Source organism: Sceloporus occidentalis, unplaced genomic scaffold, assembly GCF_023333645.1.
Source record: "Sceloporus occidentalis isolate IW3139 unplaced genomic scaffold, rSceOcc1.0.p SCAF_5, whole genome shotgun sequence".
Lineage (NCBI taxonomy): Eukaryota > Metazoa > Chordata > Lepidosauria > Squamata > Phrynosomatidae > Sceloporus > Sceloporus occidentalis.
In genome coordinates this window covers 40,679,560-40,707,112 of record NW_028316985.1, presented here as the reverse complement: position 1 = coordinate 40,707,112, position 27,553 = coordinate 40,679,560, and the positions used below count along the sequence as shown (strand labels likewise).

The window sequence follows — 27,553 nt, the reverse complement described above, 5'->3', positions numbered from 1 at the left end:
TATGGTCATTTACACTGTTTAAGGACAGCCTTGCATTTTCATGTGAGATTCAGGAAACATTGTTTTGCTTTGTGTTAATAAGTTGTGTTTCTAAAACAAACAAAACCAGAAGGAAATGGAATAAAAAGTTTTGAGGTCCCCCGGGATGGCAACCCTAAATCTGTCTCCATTCTTGTGAGGCTACAGGCCTCTTGTAGGCAGATGACAATGGATTCTTGCCTGATGAATAAGCCAGTGGAGCTTTGAAAGCTTGCAACAAGTATATTGTGCATCTCGGTTGGCCAATAAAGGTATCACTGTTTGGTGAATTTTTGTTTGAATTTGCTAAATGGCCAACACAGCTACCCCTGCATACACTCTTATAGCATTGCAATATGAATTTCCTCTGGGAACAATGCTGCAGCTAAATAAACTATTTATTAACCATTTTATTGGATCTATTTTATTAACCATTTTATTTGGTCAGGTTTAGACTCACTGGGACTCGGAAACTCTGCAGGGGTGGGGGACCGATTAGGATGGTCCGCCCCAGGAGGCTGATGGATCTGGATGGATTCCTGAGGGCGCTTGGGGAGTCTTCTGTCACCTTGGTAGGTGATTCTGTTGAAGCCCTGGCCAGCCTTTGGAATGGGGAAATGGCCAGGACGGTGGACACAATCGCTCCTGTGTGTCCTCTCTCACGGAGTGGAGCCAAACCAGCCCCCTGATTCTCCAGGGATTTGATGTTGATGAAGCTAATGAGACGGAGATTAGAGCGACGTTGGCAGAAGACTTGGAGTAAATTTGATCGAACACAGTCTAGAGCCTATCTGAAGGCCTACTTTGTGGTAATGCGGGCAACAAAGAAATATTTTTTTTGCTGCCAGCATTGCATCTGCAAGGAGCCGGCCAGCAGAACTGTTCCAACTTGGTCAGGGGTCTTTTACACACTCACCCTCAAGTAGAAAATGCAGACCACTCAGAGGCTCGCTGTGAAGAATTTACAGGGCATTTTGCAGATAAAATCGCTCAGATTTGGTCTGAATTGGATGCTACAGTTGATACAGAGTCAGTGGATGTAACCTTGGCGCCTGTCGGTCCAGTGTTAATGGATACTTTTCAACTTGTGCAGCCTGGTGATGTGGACAGGATCCTTGGAGAGGTAAAAGCCACCACGTGTATCTTGGACCCTTGTCCTTCTTGGCTTATTAAACAGGCCAGAGGGGGACTGGCTGAGTGGGTAAAGGAAGTAATCAATGCCTCCTACAAGGCAGAATTCCATCCTACCTAAAGGAGGCTGTTGTGAGGCCTCTGTTAAAAAAGTCATAATTGGATCCCACAATAATGAATAACTATCGGCCAGTGTCTAACCTACCATTTCTGGGCAAGGTTTTGGAATGTGTGGTGGCTTCCCAGCTCCAGGGGTTCATGGATGAAACGGATTATCTAGATCCATTTCAACCTGGTTTCAGACCTGGCTATGGAACAGATACAGCCTTGATTGCCTTGGTGGATGACCTACGCAGGGAACTGGACAGGGTGCGTGTGTCCTTGTTGGTTCTCCTGGACCTCTCAGCAGCTTTTGATACCATTGATCATAGTATCCTTCTGGACTGCCTCTCTGGGATGGGGCTTGGAGGTACTGTTCTGCAGTGGCTCCGTTCCTTCCTGGAGGGGCGAATCCAGAAGGTGATACTGGGGGACTCCTCTTTGACCCCCTGGCTATTGACCTGTGGAGTCCCTCAGGGTTCTGTGTTGTCTCCTATGCTGTTTAACATATACATGAAACCGCTGGGAGAGGTTGTCTGCAGTTTTGGCGTGCAGTGTCATCAATATGCAGATGACACCCCAGCTCTACTACTCCTTCTCACCTCAATCCAAGGAGGCTGTCCTGGTCCTAAACCAGTGTCTGTCTTCAGTAAGAGATTGGATGAGGGCAAACAAGTTGAAACTTAATCCAGACAAGACAGAGGTGCTCCTGGTCAGTTGGAAGGCAGATCAGGAAATATGGATCAAGCCTGTGTTGGATGAGGTCACACTCCCCTTGAAGACACAGATTTGCAATTTGGGGGTGCTCTTGGACTCAGCTTTCAACCTGGAGGCCCAGATCTCTGCTGTGACCAGGAGTGCTTTTGCACATTTAAAACTTGTGTGCCAGCTGCGCCTGTTCCTTGAGAAACCAGATCTGGCCACGGTGGTACATGCCTTGGTTACATCCCGTTTGGACTACTGTAATGGGCTCTACATGGGGCTGCCTTTGAAAAGTGTTCGGAAAATGCAACATTCAAATTCAATTAGCCGCTGCCAGGCTGTTAACAGGGGCAGATTACAGAGACCATACAATGCCCCTGTTGAAATAGCTTCATTGGCTGCCAGTTTGTTTCTGGGCACAATTCAAGGTACTGGTTATTACCTACAAAGCCCTACATGGCTCAGGTCCATGCTGTTTGGCAGACTGTTTCTCCTGGTATGAACCTGCCCGGACTCTGAGATCCTCCGGAGAAGCCCTTCTCTCCATCCCAACACCTTCACAAACCGATTGGTGGGGACACGAGAGAAGAGGGCCTTCTCAGTGGCTGCCCCTAGACTCTGGAACTCCCTGATCTCCCAGGGAATGGATCAGAACGGCTCCCTCCTTGGTGGCCTTCCACCGGCAGGTGAAGGAATTGCTATAAGGACAGGCTGGGATCAGTTTAAAAATCCTTTTTAATGTATGTTTTTGTTTTTTTGCTTTTATGTTGTTAATTGTACTGTTTTTTAATATTGTGAAGCCGCTCTGAGTCCCAGTCCTGGGAAAAGAGCGGGATATAAATAAATAAATAAATAAATAAACATTGGGAATTGTTTTTTTTTAATGGTATTTTAGGGTGGGAAGGAGATTGGGGAATTAGGATCTAATATGTCCTGTTATGCTTTTATCTATTGATATTAATGTTTGATTTTATCATTCTTGTATGCCGTTACCTGCCTCGATCCAATACAGGGAGAGGCAGGATACAAATAATAATAATAATTATTATTATTAACTATAGATATTTATCAACTATAAATAAACTACGTTTCCTTTCCAATTGAGCTCCTTGGTCTCTGGTTAAAAGTTCTGGTTTTCAGATAATCAATAATCAATAACAGGTTCCCCCTAGGGCAGTTAAAGTGGCCTCAAACTGGATTATTATTGTTGTTGTTGTTCCTGCAGTGTGTGTGTTTTGGGCCTTCCTTATTAGCCATGCTCAAAATGGAGGACTGACAGAATGAGGGTGAGTGGTTCCTCAAAACTGTGTGCTCTTTAAGGGGGTTTTGGACTTCAGCTCCCAGAATCCCTGACTATTGGCCAACCTGGCTGAGGCTTCTGGGAGTTGTAGTCCAAAAGGGAGGACTTAGCTTGAGGCCTCTTCAAGGGCCGTGGCTCAAAGGCGGTGGGATTCTGGGAAGTGTAGTTTGTTGTTCTGGTGCCACCTTTGAGCCACGGCCCTTGAAGCGGTGCCAAACCGGGTTAATTCTCCAGTGCGGATGGAGAGGAGGCGGAGCTGTGGGCCTCCCTCCTTCTTCCTTCCCTGCCTGTCTCCCGTGACCCGGCGATGGCGGCCGCAGCGGAGCGGACAGAGGAGCTGGTCCGGGAATATCTCCTCTTCCGAGGCTTCACCAACACTTTGAAGCAGCTGGACGCAGAGATCAAGGCGGACAAGGAGAAGGGGTTCCGGGTGAGGGAGGAAGGGAGGGGGGCCTGGGGCTGGGAGGCTGGGGGACTACAGCTTAGCACTGGGATGGGCCTGCCTTCTGTGCTCCAAAACACACTGCAGGGATAACCCACTTTGAGACCGCTTTGGCTGCCCTGGCTCAATGCTAGGGAATCCTGGGAACTGTACTTTGTTGTGGCACCAGAGCTCTCTCTGACAGAGAAGGCTAAATGTCCCACAAAACTACACTTCCCAGGATTCCCCAGCATTGAGCCAGAACAGTTTAAAGCGGCCTCAAACTGGACTATATTTCTGCAGTGTGTTTTGGGACTGTTAGGGTTTTTGTCTGGGCCACTTTAAACACACTGCAGAAATAATCCAGTTTGGGACCGCTTTAAATTGCCCTGGTTCAGTGCTAAGGAATCCTGGGAAGTGTAGTTTGGTGAGACATTTAGCCTTCTTCCAGAAATTTATAATTTGTTGTGGTATCAAATTTCTCTGACAGAGAAGGCTAAATGCCTCAGAAAACTACGGTTCCCAGGATTCCTTAGCACTGAGCCTGGGCAGTTAAAGCAGTCTCAGACTGGATTGTTTCTGTAGTGAGTATTGGGCCTTGGAGCCAGGAGTGGGTTTCTGTGACTTTGGGACTTTCAGAGTTGGCCTGACTTGGTTTAGGGCCAGTGGCTCCCAAGCTTTGGTCTTTGGGCTGTGGCATTCACCCCTTTAAAACACTGAAGCTCAGTGGAAGAGAAAGCAAGAGGGAGGGAGGCTCAATGGATGGAGAAAGGAGAGGCCTTGGCTTTAAAAACATCACATCTTATTAAATGTTCACTTTAACCACATTAAACAATGTCAATATAAATACATTTAGGCTGTGTGTATGATCTTGTAATTTAACATCACAAGTATTGCTATTATATTTGCAGTGATGTATGGGGATTATGATTTGTCAGTAAAATCAGAACAAGATCAGTACTACACCACCATGATGTTGTGGACTGAGGATTGGACTATGACTCTTTAGATCATGGTTTGAATCCCAGCTAGGCCATGGAAACCCATACATGACTGAAGAGTTACCACACCAGAGGATGCCAATTGAGTGATGCCACTGATACATGTTTTGGAGTCTCCTTCTTTGGAGATTTTTAAACAGAGGCAGGATAGCCATCTGTCAGGGATGCTTTGGTTGTGAATTCCTGCATGGGAGGTAGTTGGACTGGATGGCCCTTGTGGTCTCTTCCAACTCTGCGATTCTATGATTCTATAATAACTCCTAAGAATATTCTCATGTTTTACAAACAGTAAATGTCAAATGGCTCCAACTGTGTTCAAACCAGAATGTTATATCACTTTTATGCCAGTGGCTTTAAATCCTTCTAACATAGTTTTTTTGTTTTTGATTGCAGACTCTATTCAGTGCAGCTCTAGCCTCAGGGCCATTGCAGATGTTAGGATTTGGGGTGTGTGGATGGAAAGGAGTTCTATATATAAAAGTGAAAGAGAGGCATGTGATGAGTATACTTGAAGCTTTCCACGGTAAAAACACATCGTTATTGTAGACCTTAACCAGGTTTTCCTAAGGCTTTTCAGATGACAAACTGATCAGTCTAAAACAGACACAAGTAGATTGACCAGGACATTTTTCATACTTTTTAAAATCTCATCTGTGATTCTTTAAAATACAAATAAGTATTACTTACCTTATAAGCTTCTGAATACAAATAATATAACCGCTGAATCTGAATGTTTAGATGCACATTCTTTTCAGTCCCTATGAGAGCATGATTTCATATGAGATTAAAACTGTGGATAAATGATATTGTGACCTTAATAGGTGCTGCCAAAATTTATTGCCCTCTCCTATTTTATCCTTTTCTTGAGGCATGTTTCCTCAGAACATGAAATCACATGGTCCCACTGATCCACATATTTAATTTCATCTTTGAGTTTCATTATGATGTTACAGTTGCCTGCTATGTTAGCATATTTCCAGTTAAGTTGGTGGCATGGTGCCACCTGCAGGTCTGCAGTCACCTGGCTTCTTTTGGTGATCCTCATTATCTCTCACCCACCCCTTCATCCCATTCCCATACCACAAGAATGGTATGACCTTTCAGATGCTGTTGGAGTACTATGTCCCAGCATTCTTCAGCACTGGTGAAGATGGCTGGGGCTGCAGAGAGATGCAATTCAACAAGATATGGAGGTCTGCATGATCCCACCCCTGGTGATTCAGGCAATTAAGAGCTTTGTGGAGACACTGACCTGGGAAGATAGGATGTTAAAACAGATGGATCACTAGGCTAGATGATGCCTTAGGAATTAGAATGCCCAGGATGGCTTTAGCCTTCTATTGAAAGCAGAAAAGAAATGCTCTGTTGAAATCAGGCTTCTTGATTTTCAGTGAGTCTCCAAAACAATGAATGTTAAAACTTTTAATTGGAGAAGTACCAGTCAAGTCTACATTTATAGCATTTTCCCAAGCCTTGCTTCTGTAATGGAAAGGAATGTCTCTCTGTGAGACATTCTTCTTCCTCTTCACTGTGTTGTATCATAAAATAGGGCCAGCCCTACTAATAGGTATAGTGAGATGATTGCTTGAGGTAGTAGACACTGGAACGTGGCAGCAAAGTGTTGGAGGAGATTGCCATCCACTGTGCAGCCTGCCTTGTACCTGCCTTCTGGTGGAGTGGAGGCCATTGTCACACCACCAGTGCTGAAAAAATAGCCTAGTTGGCTATGGTGCATGGAATAGAATTGTGTGTGTGTTTGGTCCAGGCAACAAAATGCCTTGAAACAGGCCTGTCATAAAGTTTTCTCAATCAAGACATGCACAGAGAGAGGGGGGATGCTGTGCTAACCTTTAGGTGACAGAAGCTGAAAATTACATGGGCAAGAATTAACTGGGGTTTTTTTGTTTTGTTTTGTTTTGTCTTCAGGTGGATAAAATAGTGGATCAACTTTTACAGTTTGTTCACAGCTATGACCTGGCTTCCCTTCGGGATTATTGGAGTTATCTCGACAGGCGTCTTTTCAGCCGATTGGAGGATGTATACCGGCCAACAGTGAACAAGCTGAAAATCAGTTTATACCGTTACTACCTCGTTCACACTGTGCAGGTCTGTGCCAAAAACAAAATCAAATGCCATGGTTTTGTGAAAAGACCCAGTGCCACACCTAACAAAATGCTACACAGTAGTTTATTTTCTATGCTCTGTGCTGTTTGGTAGGAAATAGATCCTTAAGAATGTCTTGGGTTGAGAACACTCTGAGCAGTGAAATACATAATGTGTTTCATGTGATACAGAAAGAAATGAAATCTGAGCCTCTTTCTGTTTTCTCTATTTTAGACAAACAGAAATGATAAGACACAGGAATTCTTTCTTAAGCAAGCCTCTGAACTTCAAAACCAAGCTGAGTGGAAGGACTGGTTTGTTCTGCCCTTCATCCCGAATCCAGACACAAACCCTACCTTTGCCTCATATTTTTCCCGCCAGTGGGCTGACACTTTCATTGTTTCTCTGCACAACTTTTTGAGTGTCCTATTTCAGTGCATGCATATCCTTTTTTAGTGTGGAAGCTTAATTTTAAGTCTGTAACAGCTTAATAATAATAATAATAATAATGTTTATTTATATACTGCTTTTCCAAATTAGATCAAAGCGGTGTACAACAGGAAGTACAATACAAAGTCAAAAATAAAAAAACATAACAGGCCTCTCTTCCCCCAAGATGGTGGCTGAAGGGAGGGCTTTTTCTTCTTTCAGGCAGGCAGGTGGAGCTTGCCTGCCTCTCACCCCCCAAGATGGTGGCTGAAGGGAGGGCTTTTTCTTCTTTCAGGCAGGCAGTTGGAGCTTGCCTGCCTCTCTCCCCCCAAGATGCTTTATGCTCTGCCTCCCAGTTAGCAAGCAGTAGTTGGTGTTTTATTCTTTAGGGAACAACAATGCAGCTTGCTTATTGTGCCTTAGGTATATTTTCCGACAGTCCATACTGTTTGGGGTTTCAGCAGGTGATCATCCTCAAATCTGCTTTACTAGGACATGAACTTGGAACAGTTCCTTTTTTGGACTATGGTTTGTCTTGCTGACTGGAGGATTCTGTGAGCTGTAGTCCCAAAAAGTAACTCCAAACTCTGGCTAGGACTTTATATTAAAAAGGGCAAGACCCAGCATTGTACTTGTCATACACTATAGCCCACAGAAATGTACGTGCCTTCATTGAATCAAAGAAGTAAGATAAATGCAGCCAAAGACTGACTAATTTTAATATAAATTGAAATGTGATATTTGGCTCAACTTCTATGAGGGTGGAATTTTGCTTCATTCTTGTCCTCAGGGACCACAGTCTCCTTGCTTCCAGAGTGAAGTTTTACTGTTTTTCGTTTGTCTCCTTCCAACAGTATACACTCTAATCACTTTATTCTATGTGATGATTTCCCCTACTTCCTCCAGCAAAATTAAGACTCAGTTTTTCTAACTGTAATTTTACAGTGTCTGTTTATTTTATGGTCTATTTAGGCATTCAGTGACTGCAGCATCACAACTGTTTGGACAGCTTTGGAGGCAGGTGATGGTGGCAGTTAGCTTTTAGCCTGTGTGAGATATAATCTCTCTTCTGTCACATATAATAATACTAAATTACCTGTCTGGTATTGGCGCTATATGTGATAGAAAGACGGAAAAAATGCTGTTAATAATAAAACAGTAGAGTCATACCAATGGCATATTTCTGTCTGAATTTTCCACAGGCTCAAACAGGTCTTAAAGTTCTGGAAAATGCTTGGGGTATGATGTACCTCCAAAGGGAGGCATTCCATAGGTGTTTTAACTTTTTTCATCCTTAACTTCTCTTACCTGTACCAGTAATCTTGAATTTTGAGACAGAGTGTCAGAGAAGTAATCTCCTTCAAGAGGAAAATGAAATCCTGCGCCAGAAGGTAAGAAGACAGTTCCTAGAACATTTATGATTCAATGATTCTATATGCAGATAAATACATAAATAGTTTTAATGTTAAAATTGAATTATTTACTTTGTTCACAAATCACTTTAATTTGGGAATCCTGGCTAAGCAAATCATGGTGTGAATGAGTCAGTCACTTCTCCCCAGAATTTAGAAAAGTTATGTTTTTGGATTATAGCTCCCGCAGTCTCACAACAATCTAGTACCTTTTTTCAAGCCCTGCTTCTTTTGGTTATCCAGATAAACAGGCTGCAAAACTATAGCTTTGCATGGGCCTATGGTTGAGCATGCAGGGGTGGAGCAGGAATGAGCAGCTTGCGTGAACCACCATTATTATTATTATTATTATTATTAAACTTTATTTCTAAAGCGCTGTAATTATACACATGGCATGGCCATTTTGCTCATGCCATAATTCTTGACTTTAAAGTGAATGTGAACATAACTAAAGGGTGTGTATATGCAGAGAGGGACAAATAATACACAGCACAAATTAGAGCTTGAAAAAGTTGAATCTTGAGATTCTCAAAATCCCCAGCCAGCATGATGATTGTTGGGACTATTCTGGAAACCGTAGTCCAACAAAGTAAAAATTCCAAGCACTAACAATAAATATGGTTTGCAGCCACGTGGAAGAAAAGTTACTTTCATTCACTAACACCTCCCTTTCTTCCTTCCCCCATTTTTTAAGCTCTTTGCCTTGCAGGCAGAACACTGCCGGCTAAAAAAAGAGGAACAGCAGCAGCAGCAACAAGAGGAGGAGGAATTGATACTTCAGCACAAGCTTCCTTCTTATGTGGCAAACATGGACCATCTGGGGGATTCAGAGCTGTGAGTCTCAGTGCAAGAGGCGGGATCTGGTAGCTGCACAATTGGATGACAGTGAAACATCCTGGCCTTTGTGCAGTTGTTTACTTACTGACAAAAATAAGGCAGCTTTTAGAGTGTATCCTTATTTCAGAAAGACCAGCAAAAACAGTTAGATGTCTTTCTCTCTCGCCAGACCACCACCATCTCAGGTTCTTGCAATAGTGTTTGGTAGGGCCTCCTTTTTTTAAAAAAAACAACTATGAAGCAGCCTCTGTATAGAAGCTTTGTATAGTTAGTTACTTTATGATTTGGTAGTTAAATGCTGCATGGTTGTAAGAGTTCAAGTATCAGTTTTACTGCTGCTGAAAATAAGGAAATTTGCTAATTTTCCTGTTAGTACTAATCACCCTCATTTGTGGCGTTTCACTGAAGTTTGGTAAAGGTTCTGTCCCTTTGGGATCATTTTGACATGGTTGTGCATGCCATGAGTAGGCTTGCCATAACCCGGCTGCAACCGGGAATTTCCCGATTTTGGGGGCCCCGAGCCCCTCCCGGCACAGGTGCAGCCCCAAAACCGGGAGCCCCCCGGTTGCAGCCTGGGTTGCTGCGCCCCAGGCAGGCCTTGCTGCCCTCCTCCTCTTCCTCGGGGAGGAAGAGGAGGGCAGCGAGGCGTGCCTGGGGCGCAGGAGGCGAAGCTGGAGGCGGCGCCTCCCCACGCACCCCTCCTCCTCCGCCCCCTCTCCCCCAGGCCGCGCGGAGGAGGCGAAGGTGGATGGAGGCAGCACCTCCTCCGCACGGGGAGGGGAAGAGGAGGTGGGGGAAGGTGGCGCAGGCGCGCGGGGAGGCGGGGGATTCCCCCGGTATTCCCCCCCAGCGAGGCCCTGGATGGGGCTCCGCAATTGCGGAGTCCTCCGAGGCCTGGCATGGGCTTGGGGGACGCTGCCTCCCAAGCCCATGCCAGGCCCTGGATGGGTCTCTGCGATCGCGGAGTCCTCCCAGGCCTGGCATGGGCTTGGGGGACGCTGTCACTCAGGCCCCAGCAAGGCCTTGGACAAGGTTTAAAAATGTAGGACCTTTTTTTTTTAATTTCCTGGCCAGGAAATTAAAAAAAAAGGTCTACATTTTTAAACCTTGTCCTACATTTTTCCCAGTTTGGAGGTCCCCAGGGATAGCAACCCTAGCCATGAGCCTTTTTGTTATCATCTGACAGCTTCCTGTTTACCCTGGGAAATGGTACTCTATTTCACAGCAGTCTTTGCCTTCAGCTACTTAGTGTTGAGCTGGATAGGAGGGAGTCCAAATATCGTACCAGCTCAACACTGAAGTAATAAGTGGTCCTCTGTTGTTGTTGCAGCCCCAGGGAACCCTTTATGAATAGTCATTCATAAAGCAAAGTTGCTGGGATTGTCCAGGAATAATGTTTCCATAAAGTAAAAGTTTAGAGTTTGTGTGTGTGTGTGTGTGTGTGTGTGTGTGTGTGTCAGTAGTAGTAGTAGTAGTAGTAGTAGTAGTAGTAGTAGTAGAGGGTGTGTGTGAGCTTCTAGTTGTGTCCATTCAAAACCAAAACCAAAATGTAATCCTTTTTGGAGGTGGGAGACATAAGAACTGGTACTTGGACATGCTGAAGTTGTCTGGTCCTACTGTTGATTGTATTCTATAGAAATCTTCTAACTGTAGGTACTGTATCTATTTTGAGTGAATAAAAGAGTGCCTTAAAAACATTCCACTCATTTCAAAAGAGAAAATCTTCCATATATAGTTCCCCTCCTTCACAGATTTTCCTCCCCCGGCCCATGTCTGTGGGAAATAGTGAAAAGAAGAAAAAGAGGAGGTCTGGTTTTTTCCAGATTTTTACATCTCTAAATAGAAACATAACATTATTTAATTTGTGAGGAGGGAGGTGAGCTTCAAGTGGCCAATAGGCCAACAGTGATCTAATGTAGAATTAGCAATTTGCGAACAATTTGTTAATAAATAATTGTGGTAACTCTCTTAGGAAATAAACAGCATTTAATGTTGGTGTCTAGTTTGGAGCCTAATAATTTGGTGTCTAGTTTGGTGTCAAGTGTGGAGCTTTTTGGGACGGCTAACTTTCATTTCTTTCCTCCCTCACTGCCAGTGACATGGCATGTAGCCAAAGAAGCAGCACTCATTCACTCCAGGCCCGAGGGGGATTCCTGTCTTCCTTGTTGTCTCAAAGTAAAAAGGGGCCCTCTAGAGCTCCAGTGGCAACAGGAGCCACATCAACACAGGCTGGCCTGACTCTGTCAGGGAAGAAAGAGCAGTCAACCCAACAGGTGAGAAAAAAAACATGGACATTTGTATCACAATACTTCTAATGAAGGGTTGTAGTGGTAAGGTTCCTTTTTCCTCATCTAACGTTTGGAATTCTGTTGAGTGACTACTGTGTTGGCTTCATGCACAGGCTATTTTTTGTTTTTTGTTGTAGCTTTTACATAGGGATAAATTAGTTTTACAATCTGATATATTTCCTGTCTCTCCTCATGTTAAGCCACGGACTGGTTGCAGTTAATTCTTGATAGCTATTTGCATGCCTCACCCTGTGTGCTACAAAATAGAATGATGACTTGAATATGGTAAAGCCGAATATGCCTAAATTCCACCTACTAAGGTCTAGTAGTCAAGGCTTTTGCTGTGGGTATGGGTGCCAGATTTTCACACCAGTGCACCTGTGTACCCGCCAAAAATCCAAACTGGAAGTGACTGGACATTAATTCTGGCTTGTATTTTTAGAGTTTTTAAAATTGAGTTGGGCCATTGGAAGAGGGCTGGCTAAGACACCAGAAGTGATAGTCAAGCATTATCAGCCCAGTTGAGGAGCATTTTTTGCCAAAAATATACGGTTTGAGTCTCCCTTATCCAGAACTCCAAACTATTTAAAAAATAATAATTCATGGATGGCTGAGGTAGTGACATCTTTGTTTTTTGATGGTTCAGTGTACACAAACTTTGTTTCATGCACAAAATTATTATAAATATTATATAAAATTACTTTTGGGATATGTGTATAAGGTGTATATGAAACATAAATAAAAATGGTGTTCAGACTCTGGTCCTATCACTGGGGTAACTTTGGCTTGTGGGCTGCAGGCTGCCTCCAGGGTTATTGTTTTTTGTATCCTTCAGGTCCCTTCTTCAAGAACACATGCCCCATCTACAGTTAGAATCATAGAATCATAGAGTTGGAAGAGACCTCAAAGGCCATCCAGTCCAACCCCCTGCCATGCAGGAACTCTCAACAAAGCATCCCCGACAGATGGCCATCCAGCCTCTGTTTAAAGACCTCCAAGGAAGGAGACTCCAGTTGAGTCTTCCTTGTCCAAAATTCCTGGCACTAGAGAATTTTGGATACTTTTGGATTTTGGAATACAATATGCCAGAATCCAAAAATATCCAAAATCCTCTGATGCCAAGAATTTCAGGTAAGGGAGACTCAGCCTGTAGATGAGGTGTGTGTTGTTGGAAAGGGGGCATGACCAATGCAAAGAAGTCCCTGGAGGCAGTCTGCGACCCACAAGCCAAATTTATCCAAATCCTGACCTAAGGGGTTCACAGACCCCAAGAATATCCAGTGCAAGCTGCAGCTGAGCCTTATGGCTTAGGCTCCCCTTCATTTCCAAGCAGAGGCTGAAGGAAGAGAGAGGAAATAATATGTGAGTCTTCCCACATTTTCAAACAACTCTCCTAGAGAACTGCTAGTTGAGGCATGGGACTTTGGAGCTCCAAAACCTGACAAATAATTCCCTTGCTTTCTAGAGCACTAAAGGGAAGGAGGCAGCAACCAGAGAATCAAAAAGTTATTTCTCTAGCCTGGTGACAACAGAGTCCAGTTCAGTACAACAGCGTCAGAGGCGCCTGCAGGACCATGGGAAGGAAAGGAAAGAGCTCTTGTCCAAAACAATTTCCCAGGTATGAAGCTGATGTTTTGGATGCATACTTTATGGGATTGTGTGGTTTTTTCACATATTTCTGTGTGTGTGGTGAAGATGTTCTTGGGCTGATAATTCTACCATTTGCTTGATTTTGTCTGTGTGACAGAGAGAGCAGTTAATTGTTTCCTCTGCTCATTTTTAAAAATGAGTCATACATTTGCACTGAGTAAGGGATGAAGAAGCACCAGTGCCATTGACACACTCTCTTGTGACTGGAGGCCGGAAGTGAGGGTTCTTCCTTTTTCTCAGACTTTGATTTGTTCAGAGATCTGTCCTGCATTTCAACAGTTTGTTTCCATTTGCTTGTTCACAGATCTCTTTAGCAGGATGTGAACAGCTGTAATACACGAGAGCACAACTTTGGCTGAGCTGTTCTTGCTAGAGAAACCGAGTTTTAAAAAATACCTTTGAGGAAGGATGTGTGGGTCCGAGAATTTCTTGGATGCAAAGTTCTTGTGGGCCAGAATAGACCTCATGGTCTTGTGTAGAGGAAGGGTCGTTGATAATTCCTCTCCTGTCTGTCTTTTTTTAAGTAGAATAGATTATAACTGAATAACTTGGTGTCTCAAGCAGATTTAGTTTATTCACTGTTGATCCCCTTGTGGATAATTTGAGTAGTGCGGCACTAGTCCTCATACTCTGTGACTGCATCCACATTGCAAAAATAATCCAGGTTGACACCACTTTTACTGCTATGGCTCAATGCTGTGGTATTCTGTGTATTGTAGTTTTGTGAAACATTTAGCTTTCTCTGTCAGAGAGTTCTGCTGCTACAACAAACTAAAAATCCCAGGATTCCATAGGATGGAGCCAAGGCAGTTAAAGTCGTGTCAGCCTGGATTATTTCTGCAGTGCAGATGCAGTCCAAGAGACCTGCTGTACTGTATATGGTTTCTTCTGCACTGACAACCAGCAGGTTAATTTTGCCCTTTGTTTCCTGTGTCTTAACTAGTTATTAGTCTATACAAAGACTAGTCTGTTTTATTTATCTGATCAGATTTCTTTTTGTGTGTTTGGTGAGGAACTTTGGAAAAAGCGATATATCTGTCTCTATTCAAGACTTTCTTCTTTCTGTGTATTGCCTTCTGTGTGTATCAGAATTGCTCTGGTGCTTCTGGGTTTCAAAGCCTTATTGGGAATAAAGCAGTTAATGGCTTTCAGTTGTGCTGTCTGTATATTATCTCCAATATATCAGTTGCTGGGGAATACAAGAGGGAGGGTGCTCTTGTACTGTACAAGAAAATCTCCTTTTTTGGACTATAGCTTCCAGAATCTACCAGCTAAGCCACTCACTAGATCAGTGAGGGTGAACCTTTTAGAGTCCGAGTGCCCAAACTGCAAACCAAAACCCACTTATTTATTACAAAGTGCCATGTCCCTCTGGCTTTCTAGTAACAAACTCTGGCAAACTTTGCATTGGGGTGATGGCACATATGCCCACAGAGAGGGCTCTGAGTGCCACCTCTGGCACGCGTGCCATAGGTTCGCCATCACTGCACTAGATGCGCTGTGGGCTAGAGCAGTCCCTTCTGTCCCAACTGGAAATGGCTGAAAACCTAGTTCCACTTTTAAAAATATGTCTTGCTACTTCGGTCTGCATATATCAATTTAAAGGGAAATCACAATTCCTCACACACATTTCTTCTTGTTTTATACTGTCAAGATTTGTAGGCACAGGTGACTCCATGAGCTGTTTAAACATGCTGGAAACTGCATGTTGCTCAAGGGCCATATGTTGCCCATGCTGATTTAGACAATATGGGTTAGATGAATAGGTTGATCAATGAGATGTAAGACAGGTTCCTGGCTTCATATTCAGATACAGATTTTGTCTCCCCATCTCTAACAGATGTTGCAAATGTTTCAAATGTTAAAAGTGGTATATGTTTGCTGAAAAGCTGTTTCCTTGTAGCTGGGTCTCTAAAACTGATGCAGTTTTGAAAGCAGAAATAATGTCATCATCAGCCTTATCATTTTTATTTAAACATTGCTTTCCCCCCAAAACTGGGACTCACAAATTAAGATAACCACATATTGTATGCAATATTATAAGCTCATGGACTGGGGAAGTAATGATCATATGACATGCTTTCATGTTGCCACAATTTATTTAAATAAACCTTTCCTCATGGGGAAGAGAAATCCCACACTCAAAGCCATTGTGCAGACCTTTTTAGCACAATCTACTGAGATGACTGTCAATAAAACCAAATATGAAAAGGCATCAACATCAAAGAAAGCAAAGAAACAATTAAAACAATTAAAAAAACTGAAGATGAGAGAATCGTTCCTTTTAGTTCCGGGGGACTATTAATGCTACAATTCTCTCAATCCGTCTGGCTGCTGGTAAAGAACATTATGCTGTTGTGACATGGAATCTCTGCTGTGCAGAAGTGGCTCTTCAACAACCATGCCATGCTGGCAAAGTCATCATTTCAGAAATAGTGGTCCCAGGAGTCATTGGCCTTGCCATGTGACCATCCCATTTCATGTTGTTACACACCTTGCAGGGTAGGACACAGAGTACCACCACACAGATGATATTTTTTGAAAACAGTCAAAAATAAGACTAAGCCATTATGTCCAGTTAAGTGTTACTTTGCCCATCTTTACACTTTGATTTAATGTCAGGAATTTGCTTTGCAAATATGCTGATTTACCAAGTGTTTCATGGCTTATGCTTTGGTCTTCGCTCAGCTCTCTGCTCTCTCAGATATATGTGGGGAAAGGATGTGTTCATAGCTAAGATACTGAACTGAAATTGGGAAAAGCAATATTTGTTTGACTGGGTTTCTTACATTTCTGGGAGTTGGTTACTGTCCTTCCTTGCTTTTCATATAAGATGTTCTTCTCCCAAAAATAGCTTCTCAGAGAGTAAGTGGATGATGCAGCAAGCAAAGGAAAGGTTACATCTACAGACAATAATTTCTACTACTTGTATTTGTCAGGTAGCATTTTAGCTGCTGAATGACACAAAGTCCTGGCCTTCATTGCCTAAACTCATGACTCATTTAGTATGTTGAGATATGGACATGAGTAGCTTAACTGTTTCTCCTGGCTTGCTGTACTATATGCAGGGTCCTTCTCTTGGTTTAGGGGCAGAACACTGAGCGGAAGATAGAAGCTGTTACCACTGAACAAGACCCATCCCCTGAAGTGCCTGCTGAACAAGCAGAAACCCTGACCAAAGTTTTCGGGTCTAGCACAGATGGTGGAGGCATCAGACAGGAGCAGCCTTTCATTGTCTTAAGCCAGGAAGAATATGGAGAACACCACTCATCCATCATGCATTGCCGGTAAGGAGCACTTCCTGCCTCCATGCCTTTGGGAAATAAGTGGATAGTGATTAGAGAACCTTTGTGGTTCATTGGAATGATTACTAAATGTATGGAATCTCACTTTGACTCAATTCTTACTTCATTTTGGTTTAGTAGGTGCAAAATGATCTGAGGACATATTTCACGCAAGTTAGCTATGAGTGTTGGAAAGACAGTTGTGCTACTCCCATCTTTGTGTTGGTGAATCCACTAGTATCTTTGACAAAGAAAGAGAAAATTTTAGTATATCCTTTTATGGACTGGACTCTCAAGTACTAGAAATTTGCCTTTCTCAGTTTGTCTCAATGGTTCTGCAGGATTTCCTTATATTTTTTTATGCTGCAACAGAGTAACACAGAGATGTCTTTGACTGCTACTACTTTGTTTAGAGTTGATTGCTCTGGTCGAAGGGTGGCCAGTCTGGATGTGGATGGAGTCATCAAAGTGTGGTCTTTCAATCCCATGATGCAGACAAAAGCTTCCTCCATTTCCAAGTCTCCCCTGCTCTCCCTAGAATGGGCAACCAAACGAGACAGATTGGTGAGTAAACTGGAGTTTAAAGGTGAAAGTCTGGACCTGCTATTGAATCATTCATAATTACTATATATTCTTTTGTAAGGATACAACCCAATATAATTGACTTGATAACCTAACATTGTGTTTGGCTGGAGTTAGGTGACTGCAGTGGTACTGTGGAAGGGTCAGAGGGCAGTGTCTTTAAAACTTAAAATTTTTGATTTAATTTTAAAAGCTAATTTAGTAGATATCTTTTGTTTTAGGTCAGGATCTTTGACTAGATTTACTAATTAGAGATGAATTGATTAATATCTGTAAAGTCTTAATTGCATTCATAAGCCACCTTACAAGCTGCATCACAATGCATTTAGTCTGGCTTCCCCAAGATATAAGTGCTTTAGCAAGGTTATTTGTCACCACCTGGAAAGTACAATGTATAAGTGGGGTCTCCCTTATCTGGGATTCCAAAATCCAAAATGCTCCAAAATCCAAAATTGTCCATCTGGTGGCTGAGATAGTGACACTGTTGCTTTCTGGTAGTTCAGTGTACACAAAATTTGTGCCATGCACAAAATTATTTAAAACATTGTATATAAAAATGTGTATAAACTTGTATAAGGTGTATGTGAAACATACATTAATTTCAAGTTTAGATTTGGCCCCTATCTCCAAGATACCTCATTATGTATATACAAGTTTTCCAAAATCTGAAAAGCTGCAGAATCTGAAACACTTCTAGTCCCAAACATTTCGAATAAGGGAGACCCAACATATGCAAGGTAATCTGAGACAAATAAAATCATATCCAGTAAACTAACAGAAGGTCCGAACTGAATTGGGAAAGTCTATTCTTTTGGCCTTGTAGTTATTTTTCAAGGTCATATCATCTTTCACATTTTCTCTTTTCTCTTCTTGGTTCTGATTTCCAGTTGTTGCTGGGTAGTGGAGTTGGAACTGTTCGTCTCTATGACACTGAGGCCAAGAAGAACCTTTGTGAAATCAGTATTGATGAAGATATGCCCAGGTAATTCTCCTGAGCTGATCATCTTTGCTTTGTCTGGGATGACTGTAAAAGGAGTCATGCAGTGACCTCAGTCTGACTCACATTATTCCTTGTTGTGGTGTTACTAGATTTCTGTTTCACAAACTACTTGACTAAGTCTCAGGGATACTGATCACATTAAGGTAATTACTTTTCAATGATTTGTAGTTGATCCTCAGGACCAGAGCTCAGTAAAAAAATTTTTAAAATAATTAGTTACCTTTTTCAATCTGAGGACACCAAAGTAGTTCATTAACTTTATAGTTGCAGTTTTAAAACATGACACCTTGCACTCCTAGTGTTTAATTAGTTATTGAGAAGAGGTTGTTTTAATGCTACAAGATGCCTGTGGTATGAAACACATTTTTCTCCTATCCACCTCTTCATTGCTTCAACACCCACAATAGAGCATGAGGCAAAAGCACAAAGCATTTCCCCCATTTCTTTCTTTCTTTTAAATGACATCTCTTACATAGTTTCTTTGTAGAGGGAAAATGACACCTATGTGTCTCTCTTCTTCATTTACATGCAAACCACCTTTTGAAATTCTCTTGCACTGAATCTTGGAAAGTTGTCCCATTCTCCTGGGAATCTCCAGCAGTCTTTAGGCAGGAGGAGGACTAGGAACTCTTCCTTGGCCACTGAAAATGTAAATGGCCATTGTTGTGCCAGTTTGCTGCTGTTATTCTTAACAACTACCCTATCCTTTGTCCTTTTCTTGAAAGAAGTAGTAATGCTGGCCTTTTTTTTTCTCCCTGCAAGAAGAGGATTTAAAATGCTTGTTAAGTAAAGATAATAAAATAATGGTTAAAAAGAATAAAGGATTTCTACAATTGTATCTTCCTTTCCACAAATGGCTTGAGCCTGTGTTCTAAGCTTGATAGAGTGTGAAAGTGATCCGTAACTTTGATCATCAGTTTTTCTCTTTCAGACTGCAGGACTGCACCATCTACCAAACTTTGCCATTTGCTATCCTGCCCAGGCAGGAGCCATTTCAATATACTGATAGATTTAATTACTTGGTATGCAGGCTTCTCCACCATTTCTTCCCCCGCCTTATTTATTTATTATTTGTTTATCGGATTTATATCTCACCTTTTCCCCAAAATGAGATCCCTTAGCCCAAGTCAAATATGTTTCTACTCTTCTGCCTGTCGGTTACTGGTTAAATTTTTGCATTCTTGCATTCAATTTTTTTCTATTTTCCTTCCCATTCCTCTTGTTCTCCAAGCTTCTCTGTTTCCCCTCTTCTTTTCTTTTCTTTTTAATTAGAAAATATTTTAAAAAGTCGTTTCAGTTCTGCTTATATGTGGCCATGCCAACTTTTGCTTACTTGGGCCCCATTCCCACTGGGCAAAAAAAGCGGCTTATATTGCTGCGATTCCAACTCGGATTTTTTTTCCCGAGTCGTATTCAAATCTGGTCCCTCATTCCCATTACGAAAGGGTGCAAACGGACTCGGGTTTTTCTGACCCATGTTCTTGTTCCCGTTGAAATTTTCTCGGTTGTAATTTGAAGTGGACTTTTTTGCTCCTTGTTTCCATTGCCCTTCTAGAACCTCTTTTTTTTTAAAGCACCTGTCACAGCCAATCAATTGCTTAGGCGCTTTTCCCCTCTGGGAAAAGGAGCCTCCATCCCCCAAAGTCCCTTTGCCTCGCAGGCTCTCCTGTGTCTTCCTAGAGTCCCTCTGGGAAGGGGAAAGGAGCCTCCATCCCCCCAAGTCCCTTTGCCTCCCCCATTGCTCCCTAGGCTATCTGGGGGGCGATCAAGCAGGCATGTAAAAAGATAAATAATAAATAATTAAAAATGGTGTTCAATGGCTGTCCTCACACATCGATCTATGAATGTGGAGCAGGAAGGAGGTTGCAGGGGGGCGTAGTGTGTTTACTGTGATTGGAAGTCAATGTAGCAATTTGCTATGTTTGGACACCCGACAGAGCGCCTAGGCAATCGAAAGCTTAATTTAAAAAATAAATAAATTTGTCTACACATACGATCGCCTTACTCTGCTTCCCACTCCACTGGGGGAAAGGCTACGCAAACGGGGGGAGAATGGTGCCGGTAATGCAGGAAAGAGAACAAGCAGGTGACACCCCCAGGCCAGCCCCTTGAGCACTGCTCCTCCCATCCCCAAGTTCCCGAATCAGACGTTCCCATTGATTTGCCCCGAATCAGACTCAGAAGGTGCAGGAAAAAACTCCAAAAAGTACAGTCAAATTAACCCGGGTTATCCACCACTGATTCGGGTTTTCCTAGGAAAAATCGATTACATGGGGATCAGATCCGAATTCCGATGGGAACGAAATTGGCGCAATGAGGATCAAATGTGCGCTCAAATGGGAATGATGCCCCCATAATCCACATCTTGATCCGCTTTATAAGCCAGTGGGAATGGGGCCTTGGACTCCTCACTTAACAGAGACAGGGAGAGAAGTCTTGATTTTAAAGGAAGAAAAAAAAAAAGAGTGGTAGCAGCCCATACCTAACAGCATCGTGAAAAGCTAGTTAGGAAGCGCTGTTGCTGTTCGGAACTATCACCCAATCCCAAAATATCTGCCTTCTCTCATGGTGAACCATGAACCAGAGCTGACCATGCCTCTGTGTGTGTTTCAGGATCCTTTCTCTTGCCTGCAGTCCAAGTGGTGCTTCCTTTGTGTGTTCTGCAGCAGCATCTGGCCTTGTTAACCAGCTAGATTACACAGCTCCCGATTCCGGAGGGAAAGGCACAAATCAAGTTCCTGGGAAACTGCTTCTTTGGGACACAAAAACCATGAAGCAGCAGGTATGGCCTTGTGTAGCATCCCTCTACTCTATTATGATTCCAGTCAAAAGACTGAGGAATCTTAATAAGGAGCTTTTTCCAGTTAAACCGTTGGCATGTTTCACTTCTCATTCATCTTTTTCCAATATAGTCTTCCTCTGTGACTTTCTGTGAAAGGTATTCATGGTGGAAGCCTCCTTATCAGAAGGAGTTACACTTAGGGGTCATTCCCATTACCAAAAACTTTGGATCTTTATTTGAGCTATATGCCCTTAGTTCCCACTGGCAATCGATTCTGATTCTCATTTGATCGATTCCAGTGGGAAAAACCCTCAGCAAATGCCAAAAGCCTGGAGGATTTAGATAGCCAGTTTTCTGAGGTTCTTTGGGGAAGCTTCAATCCCGATCCCATGAGTGGGATGCCGGATTGGGATCAAATCTTTCAGAGGGGAGGGGTAAATGGCAGAGGGGTGTGTGTCATCCATCCCAGAGATAACACCCCCCCATGCTGCCTTTTTGGGTACTTTTTTAAAAAAATAAATAAATAAACTAATCACAAAAGCAATAGATTGGCAAAGCAGCTACTCACAAAGGAACGAATGGCTGCTAGGCCAGTCTATCGCTTTTGCGATTAGTTTTCCATTTTTTTTAAAAAAAGAAATCCCTCCTCCTCCTCCTCCTCCTGGTCCCCTGGCCTTCTCTTCCTCCTCCTCCTCATTTCCGCTCCCTCCCTCGGCCCCACAACAAACTCCAACTCCCAGAATTCCATACCCTTGTGCCAGAAAGAGTTAAAGAAGTGCCAAACCCCAACAGAGCCTTCTCTCTCTCCTCCTCCTCTTCTTCCTCCAACTCTTCGCTCCCTCCCCTGGCCCTGCTTTGGTCCCAGGGTTGAGTTCAGGGCAAACGGAAGCCAGGGGAGGGAGAAGAGGAAGAGGGAGAGAAGGCTCCGTTCCTAGCCTCCGCACTCCACTTTTTGGCCTTGTCTCCGTTTGGGGCACGAGAGGGACCTCCGGGGATCTCCCTCCCCACTGCCACCCATGGATCCCGGGATGCAGGGGTGGCAGGGGCCTGAGAGGAAACTCTGGGGGTCTCCCTCCGCACTGCCACCCCTTCCTGGACTTGCCTATGTCATCCTCCTCCTCTTCTCCGCTTCCTCCTTGCCTTGCTCCATTGCCATACTGCTCATCTCACTATCTCAGCCTCACACTCTCTCAGCCTCAGGTCACACTCTCAGTCTCCAACCCCCCCCCCCCCCATTTCCAAGCTGGTTTTGCGTCAGATGATTGATGGGATTTTGAAGCGGGCATGGTCAGTAGGAACCACAAAAAAAAACAAACCCAATCACACTGGGTAAGGGGAAAAAACCCTTTCATAGTAGGAACAAGGGGTGTTTTGAAATCGCTTTCCAAACTTGGGTAAGAGCGAATCACGAAGCAATTAATCCTGCCAGTGGTAATGACCCCACAATTGTCTTTTTGGTGGGAAACAGCTGTCTTTGATGGTGGGAGGCAGCACTTACCAAGAAACCCCAGAAGAGAAAGAACAGGGTAAGGTTGATCAAAATGACCTGAATTCCCTATGCTGCAGAACAGAATGAAAGTAGAGAAACCTAGATGGAGGGATTAGACTGAGCAACACCCTGGTGATTAATTATCTCTAGCATATATGCCACATAAACAAAATTTCTAGGGGAAAAGACATTCAGTGGACTTTGTTTTTGTTTTGTCATTTCAGCTCCAGTTTTTCCTTGAACCAGAGCCCATTGCTATAAACTGCACAGCCTTCAACCACAATGGGAATCTTTTAGTCACTGGAGCAGCAGATGGCATGATCCGTCTCTTTGGTAAATTGACAATCTTTGAATACTTGTATGCTCTAACACAAAAAACTGGCTGGTTCATCCTGTACCCTCTAGGCCAAGAGTATGTAGCTGTGGTGAGTGAGGACAGTTTTCTACCCCTGGGACACTCCAGAACCTGCACAGGCTTCCAAAATGTCCTCCTACCAAAAAGGGATTGAGGTTTGCAAAAGAAGGAAAGAAAGAAAGGAGAGGAAAAAAAATTCAGAAATGGATGGAAGGCCACTTCTGGCTTTGAAAGACAGACATTTTTTATGCATTAAACAGTGCAGAGGAGCCTTCCAACCTATTCCAGATATGAAATAGCACTCCTGGAGGTGTGTGTGTGTGTGTGTGTGTGTGTGTACACCTCTCTCTCTATATATATATACACACACACACACACACATCTAATCGCAAACATTTTATTCATTATTCTAAAAGAAAATATTCCAGAATCCATCCCCCCCCCCCCATTTTCAAGTTTTCGGTGAGGGGGGGGTGCTTTGGAAAAAAAGCAGGGGAAAACTTTTTTCCAGCAAAGGTGGCAGAGGCATACTCATGTGGATTACTCCTTCCTCATCACATCATTCATAATGCAGTCTCATACATGTGAAAGGCAATGGATTGAGGAAGGCAGCCTTAGAGTATTGTGAAGGCTTAAAAAAAGAAGAGCACACATATCCCATTTCTCTCTTTCAGATATGCAGCAACATGAATGTGCTATGAGTTGGATGGCTCATGATGGAGAGGTCTATTCTGTTGAATTCAGCTACGATGAGAATGCTGTTTACAGCATTGGAGAAGATGGGAAGGTAGGTTTTTGAAGAATACTATACTAAACTCTGGTTCTGTACAATTAGAACATGATTTATTTGTATCAACTTTTATGTACCATTTTTGGACATACATATATTTAATATTTCTGGCAGCTTATACCTAACATGAAGTTTCATGAAATAATGGGATGATCATATTAAAAATGAGAAAACATCTGTTATAAGACAGTGACATTCTTAGACTGTTTTCTGTATCTTCTCAGAAGTTGGAAATGTGACTTCTCTAGACAGCCATTCCAAAAAGACCCACAAATGCTAGTTGCCACCAGCCAGATCAGTGGCAGTGCAAGTCCAAAAAAGTAACATTTTCAAGCTCTGCATCTTCTTAAGCCACAGTTGCAAAGTACAGGTTTAATGAGGCCACAAATCCTTTTAGAAACCCACTGAGGTCTTGAAACAGGTGATTTCATTGACTGTGTTTCTCCTGGTTTTGTCAACTGTTTTATCAGCATGTAGCTCAGGATGTACAAAATCTAGCCCTTTAGATGTTGTTTTACTTTAACTCCTAGTAGCACTAACTAGAGCAGCCAAAGATGAGGAATGCTGGGATTGTTGCTATTGTGTGCCTTCCAGTCTTATGGTGACTGTATAATTGCCTTCCTTTGAGGCTGAGAGAGTATGACTTGCCCAAGGTCACCCAATGACTTTCAACGGCCAGGCAGGAATTTAAACTCTGGTCTGACTACACCTACTACACCAGTGCTGTGAACTGCTATCCAAAATCTAGAGAGCTTCAGTTTTCCCAACCTTGCTGTAGCTGGAGGTGCCATTGCAGGATAGAATGAAATGTGGGCATGTTTATTTCTGTATCTAGCTACAGTCTCTTTTGCCATCCTAGTTTATTCAGTGGAATATTCACAAAAGTGGCTCAAAAGTGTCCGAATATGCCCTCCCCAGAGATGCCACCGGTCCTTTTGTGTTGTCTGGATACAGTGGATACAAGCAAGTGCAATTCCCACGTGGACGACTTTTTGCCTTTGACTCTGAGGGAAACTACATGCTGACCTGTTCTTCCACCGGGGGTATCATCTACAAGGTATTGGCTACTGGTCATTATGGGTGTGCTACCTCCAGTATGTGAGGCCTCTGAACATCAGTTGCTGGGGAGCAACAGTGAAAGGAAGGCATTGGCCGCACCTCCATTTGTGGGTATGCTGTTGCTGTCTGGTTGCCACTGTGATTTACATTCAAAAGGGAGCTCATTTGCATACAATAATTTTTAACCAAATCAGGAAAATGGCCTCTGCTATGTTCTTAAGGTAACAGAGGTTGGAAAACCTTTTAACATAGCAAATATGATGGGAAACTGATACTAAAGCAGTGTGCAAGAATTTATGTGAGGTAATGGTGAGCAGCAGAGTTGGTTTCCCTTTATCCTAGCTGGCTCACTGTTCATCAGCCAAGAGAAATGAAAATGTAGAGTCTCATTTAAAGAGGGACAACTGAGACACAGCAAGACTAGCACTTCCCGCCAGGAGTAGCAAGAGTGAAGCTTGCAGGTTGTATGTGCCCTGTGTCTGCTCCACATGGTCTAAAAATGGTGTGGGGGGGGGGGGGTAAGAAAAAGCATTTTGTGGTGGCAATTTAGCCATTTTAAAAAAAAAAAACTTCTGGGTCACTTCTGGCTTTAAACAAGGTCTCTCCTGGGCCTAAAACAGCCTGGCAGGGGGGAATATGATGAAAATATAGAATCATAGAGTTGGAAGCGGCCCTGGGGCTCATCATGTCCAAGATCATTTATGCAAAAATAATTTTTTTCCCCGTTTTTTGTGATGAGGGTGGTGCCTTCCAAGGTCTTCACGGGGTGGGGTGGGGGGCAGTGCGGCAAACTAACCCTTGATAGTTGCCCAGCCCTGGTCTGCTGCTAGGCTCCTCCTGCTGCTCTGGAGGTGTTACTCCTGTGCATGATTGCTGATTCCATCCCTCCCCCAGCATTACTTGACAGTGCTGTTCTGCTTATTTAAGCCAAGTGACAGATGTTGTTTTTTAATGTTCCCATACTGTAATGTTATGCAGTGACATCACTGGGGCAGTTTGGGGAGTACAGCCCACACCAGTTGACACTTCAGAAGAGAGGTGACACTTGGTCAGGCCCTCCTCCCGCTATAGGGTAAGAAGGGGCAAGTGCTCTTCTCCAGGCTTCACTATAGCAGTGGCTTCCACCTAAGGAGGAGGCTGTGGCAAAGGAGAAGGGCGAGTGGCCCCTTTTGGCCAATGCCAAAATCCCTCCCCCCCAGCAGCCTCCCTGCAGTGGGTAACACAAGGTCTGGGGAGATTGATGCTGTGGAGCTTCCAACATAGCTGTATTCTACTGACACTCCAGAGCATGGCATTATGGGGAAATTTTAAAGTTAGAGCTATATACCTGCTTTGCTCTAAACACACCAAACACCATAGTAACCAGTAAAACAGAAAATTGGATTGCAGAAAAAGTTAGGATATAATGTAATATGAACAATACATTAAAACAAAACTTAAGAAGGTGCAGTTACTAAAGATAAAAATAAATAACAGAGACCTCTTGCTTGTGGGTTTCCCAAAGGCATTTTGGTTGGCCACAGTAGGAACAGAACACTGGACTGCATAGGCCAGGGGTGTGAATTGTGTGACTCTCCAAATATGGTTGAAATGCCATTCCAAACTGTCTTTAGACAGCATAAGCAGTTGCGAAGAATGCTGGGAGACGCAAACTGGCAGCATCAGAAGGGCTGCATGGTTCTGGTCCTTAATTAGAGGCCTTTGGTCAGCTGCAAAGCCATGGCTCTTCTCTTGTTTACAGGCTTGAGCAAGAGTAAAAACCCAGGTGGCCAAATATTTTAGATCCGTTCTGATTTGTGTCTATTTTTTGTTTCTTTCAGCTGAATAGCAACAACAAGGTCCTGGAGAGCTGCCTCTCCCTAGGGGGACACAGGGCCCCAGTGGTCACAGTGGACTGGTGCACAGCTATGGATTGCGGGACCTGCCTCACAGCCTCCATGGATGGGAAGATCAAACTTACCACTTTACTGGCTCAGAAGTCTTAAGTGAGACTATGGTGCTTGAAAAACACAAGATACAGACTTTTTTGGGGGGGATGCGAGGGGAACAACCAGTATTAACCATTTAGATTCAAGCAGTTGTGGGGAGAAAAGAGCAATTCAACCACTTGTCTTAATGTTGCTTTCTCCTCTAGGACAGAAACATTTTTTGTTTATGTCGATGCCAAACCACTGCCAGTTAGGAATTTCAGTTACAGAAGTTCCCTTAAATAAAGGGTACTCTTAGCAGGCATGCACTGATCCCAAACTCCTTTTGATGAGGACCAGCCCAGAGAGAGAGAGAGAGAGGTTTTTCCCCCCTTTGGCTCTCTATACTACACAGACATAGAGCTCCAGGATTGTGCCAAGGGAGGATGCAGATTTGCAGTGGTTCCAGCAAGGAGGGGAGGGAAACCCTACAGTATTCCGTGTTTGCTCCTGCATTTCTCATTAAAATAAGATGTTTGACTGCATTTGGCATATGTGTTCTTCCTGAAGAAGCTTCGTGCAGCAGCCCAGGCAAGGCACGGTTGTTTCACTTTTCTGTACTGAAGTCTTCTAAGCTAGAGCTGGGGGACATATGGTCATCCAGATGCTGAATGTGAGAACCTGCCTTACAGGTAGCTGAGTTTGCATTACAAAAAAAAATTGATTCCAGATAGCAAATAAATTATAAATGAAATAATAAAAACATTGTAAAAATAAGCACTGCGATCTTTGTGGTTTTTGTATTTACAGTTAGTTATACTAAGTAAGATTACTGGCCCAGATAGCTCAATGCTGTCAAGTCTGACTGGCAATTCTTCTACAGAGTTTTAGGCCAGATTCTTTGCAAGCTATGT

At 43.3% G+C, this 27,553-nt stretch overlaps 2 protein-coding genes across 4 annotated transcripts in view; one reads left to right on the top strand and one right to left on the bottom strand.

The window, feature by feature from the left end:
* The window catches only part of STRA8 (stimulated by retinoic acid 8), a 39,703-nt gene extending 38,601 nt beyond the window's left edge, over positions 1–1,102 (bottom strand). The window contains exon 1 of the mRNA XM_089523839.1: positions 935–1,102. The gene's annotated coding sequence lies outside the window, so the exon portion shown is untranslated. The remainder of the gene's footprint in view (positions 1–934) is intronic.
* A 2,117-nt stretch (positions 1,103–3,219) lies between these two features.
* Positions 3,220–27,412, top strand: WDR91 (WD repeat domain 91). Of its 3 annotated transcripts, none has more exons than XM_089523833.1 (15): positions 3,220–3,236; positions 6,599–6,778; positions 7,010–7,217; positions 8,513–8,595; positions 9,311–9,450; positions 11,549–11,726; positions 13,207–13,359; positions 16,479–16,678; positions 17,089–17,239; positions 18,145–18,239; positions 20,871–21,039; positions 22,753–22,861; positions 23,558–23,670; positions 24,533–24,730; positions 26,553–27,409. In XM_089523833.1, the coding sequence occupies exons 1-15, from the start codon at positions 3,231–3,233 to the stop codon at positions 26,715–26,717; spliced, it is 2,148 nt and encodes a 715-aa protein (XP_089379959.1). In that variant the 5' UTR covers positions 3,220–3,230; the 3' UTR covers positions 26,718–27,409. The 3 variants fall into 3 exon arrangements, with proteins under 3 accessions (XP_089379959.1, XP_089379958.1, XP_089379957.1); XM_089523832.1 differs by lacking the exon at positions 3,220–3,236 and adding an exon at positions 3,437–3,680 and having other exon boundaries at positions 9,326–9,450; positions 26,553–27,412; XM_089523831.1 differs by lacking the exon at positions 3,220–3,236 and adding an exon at positions 3,437–3,680 and having other exon boundaries at positions 26,553–27,411.
* The last annotated feature ends 141 nt before the right edge of the window (positions 27,413–27,553 follow it).

Excerpts from the sequence above, each read along its gene's own strand:
- WDR91 (XM_089523831.1), top strand. The coding sequence starts at position 3,558 with ATGGCGGCCGCAGCGGAGCGGACAGAGGAGCTGGTCCGGGAATATCTC. Across the intron at positions 18,240-20,870 it reads ATTGATGAAGATATGCCCAG|GATCCTTTCTCTTGCCTGCA; the intron begins GTAATTCTCCTG and ends TGTGTGTTTCAG. Across the intron at positions 21,040-22,752 it reads CAAAAACCATGAAGCAGCAG|CTCCAGTTTTTCCTTGAACC; the intron begins GTATGGCCTTGT and ends TTGTCATTTCAG.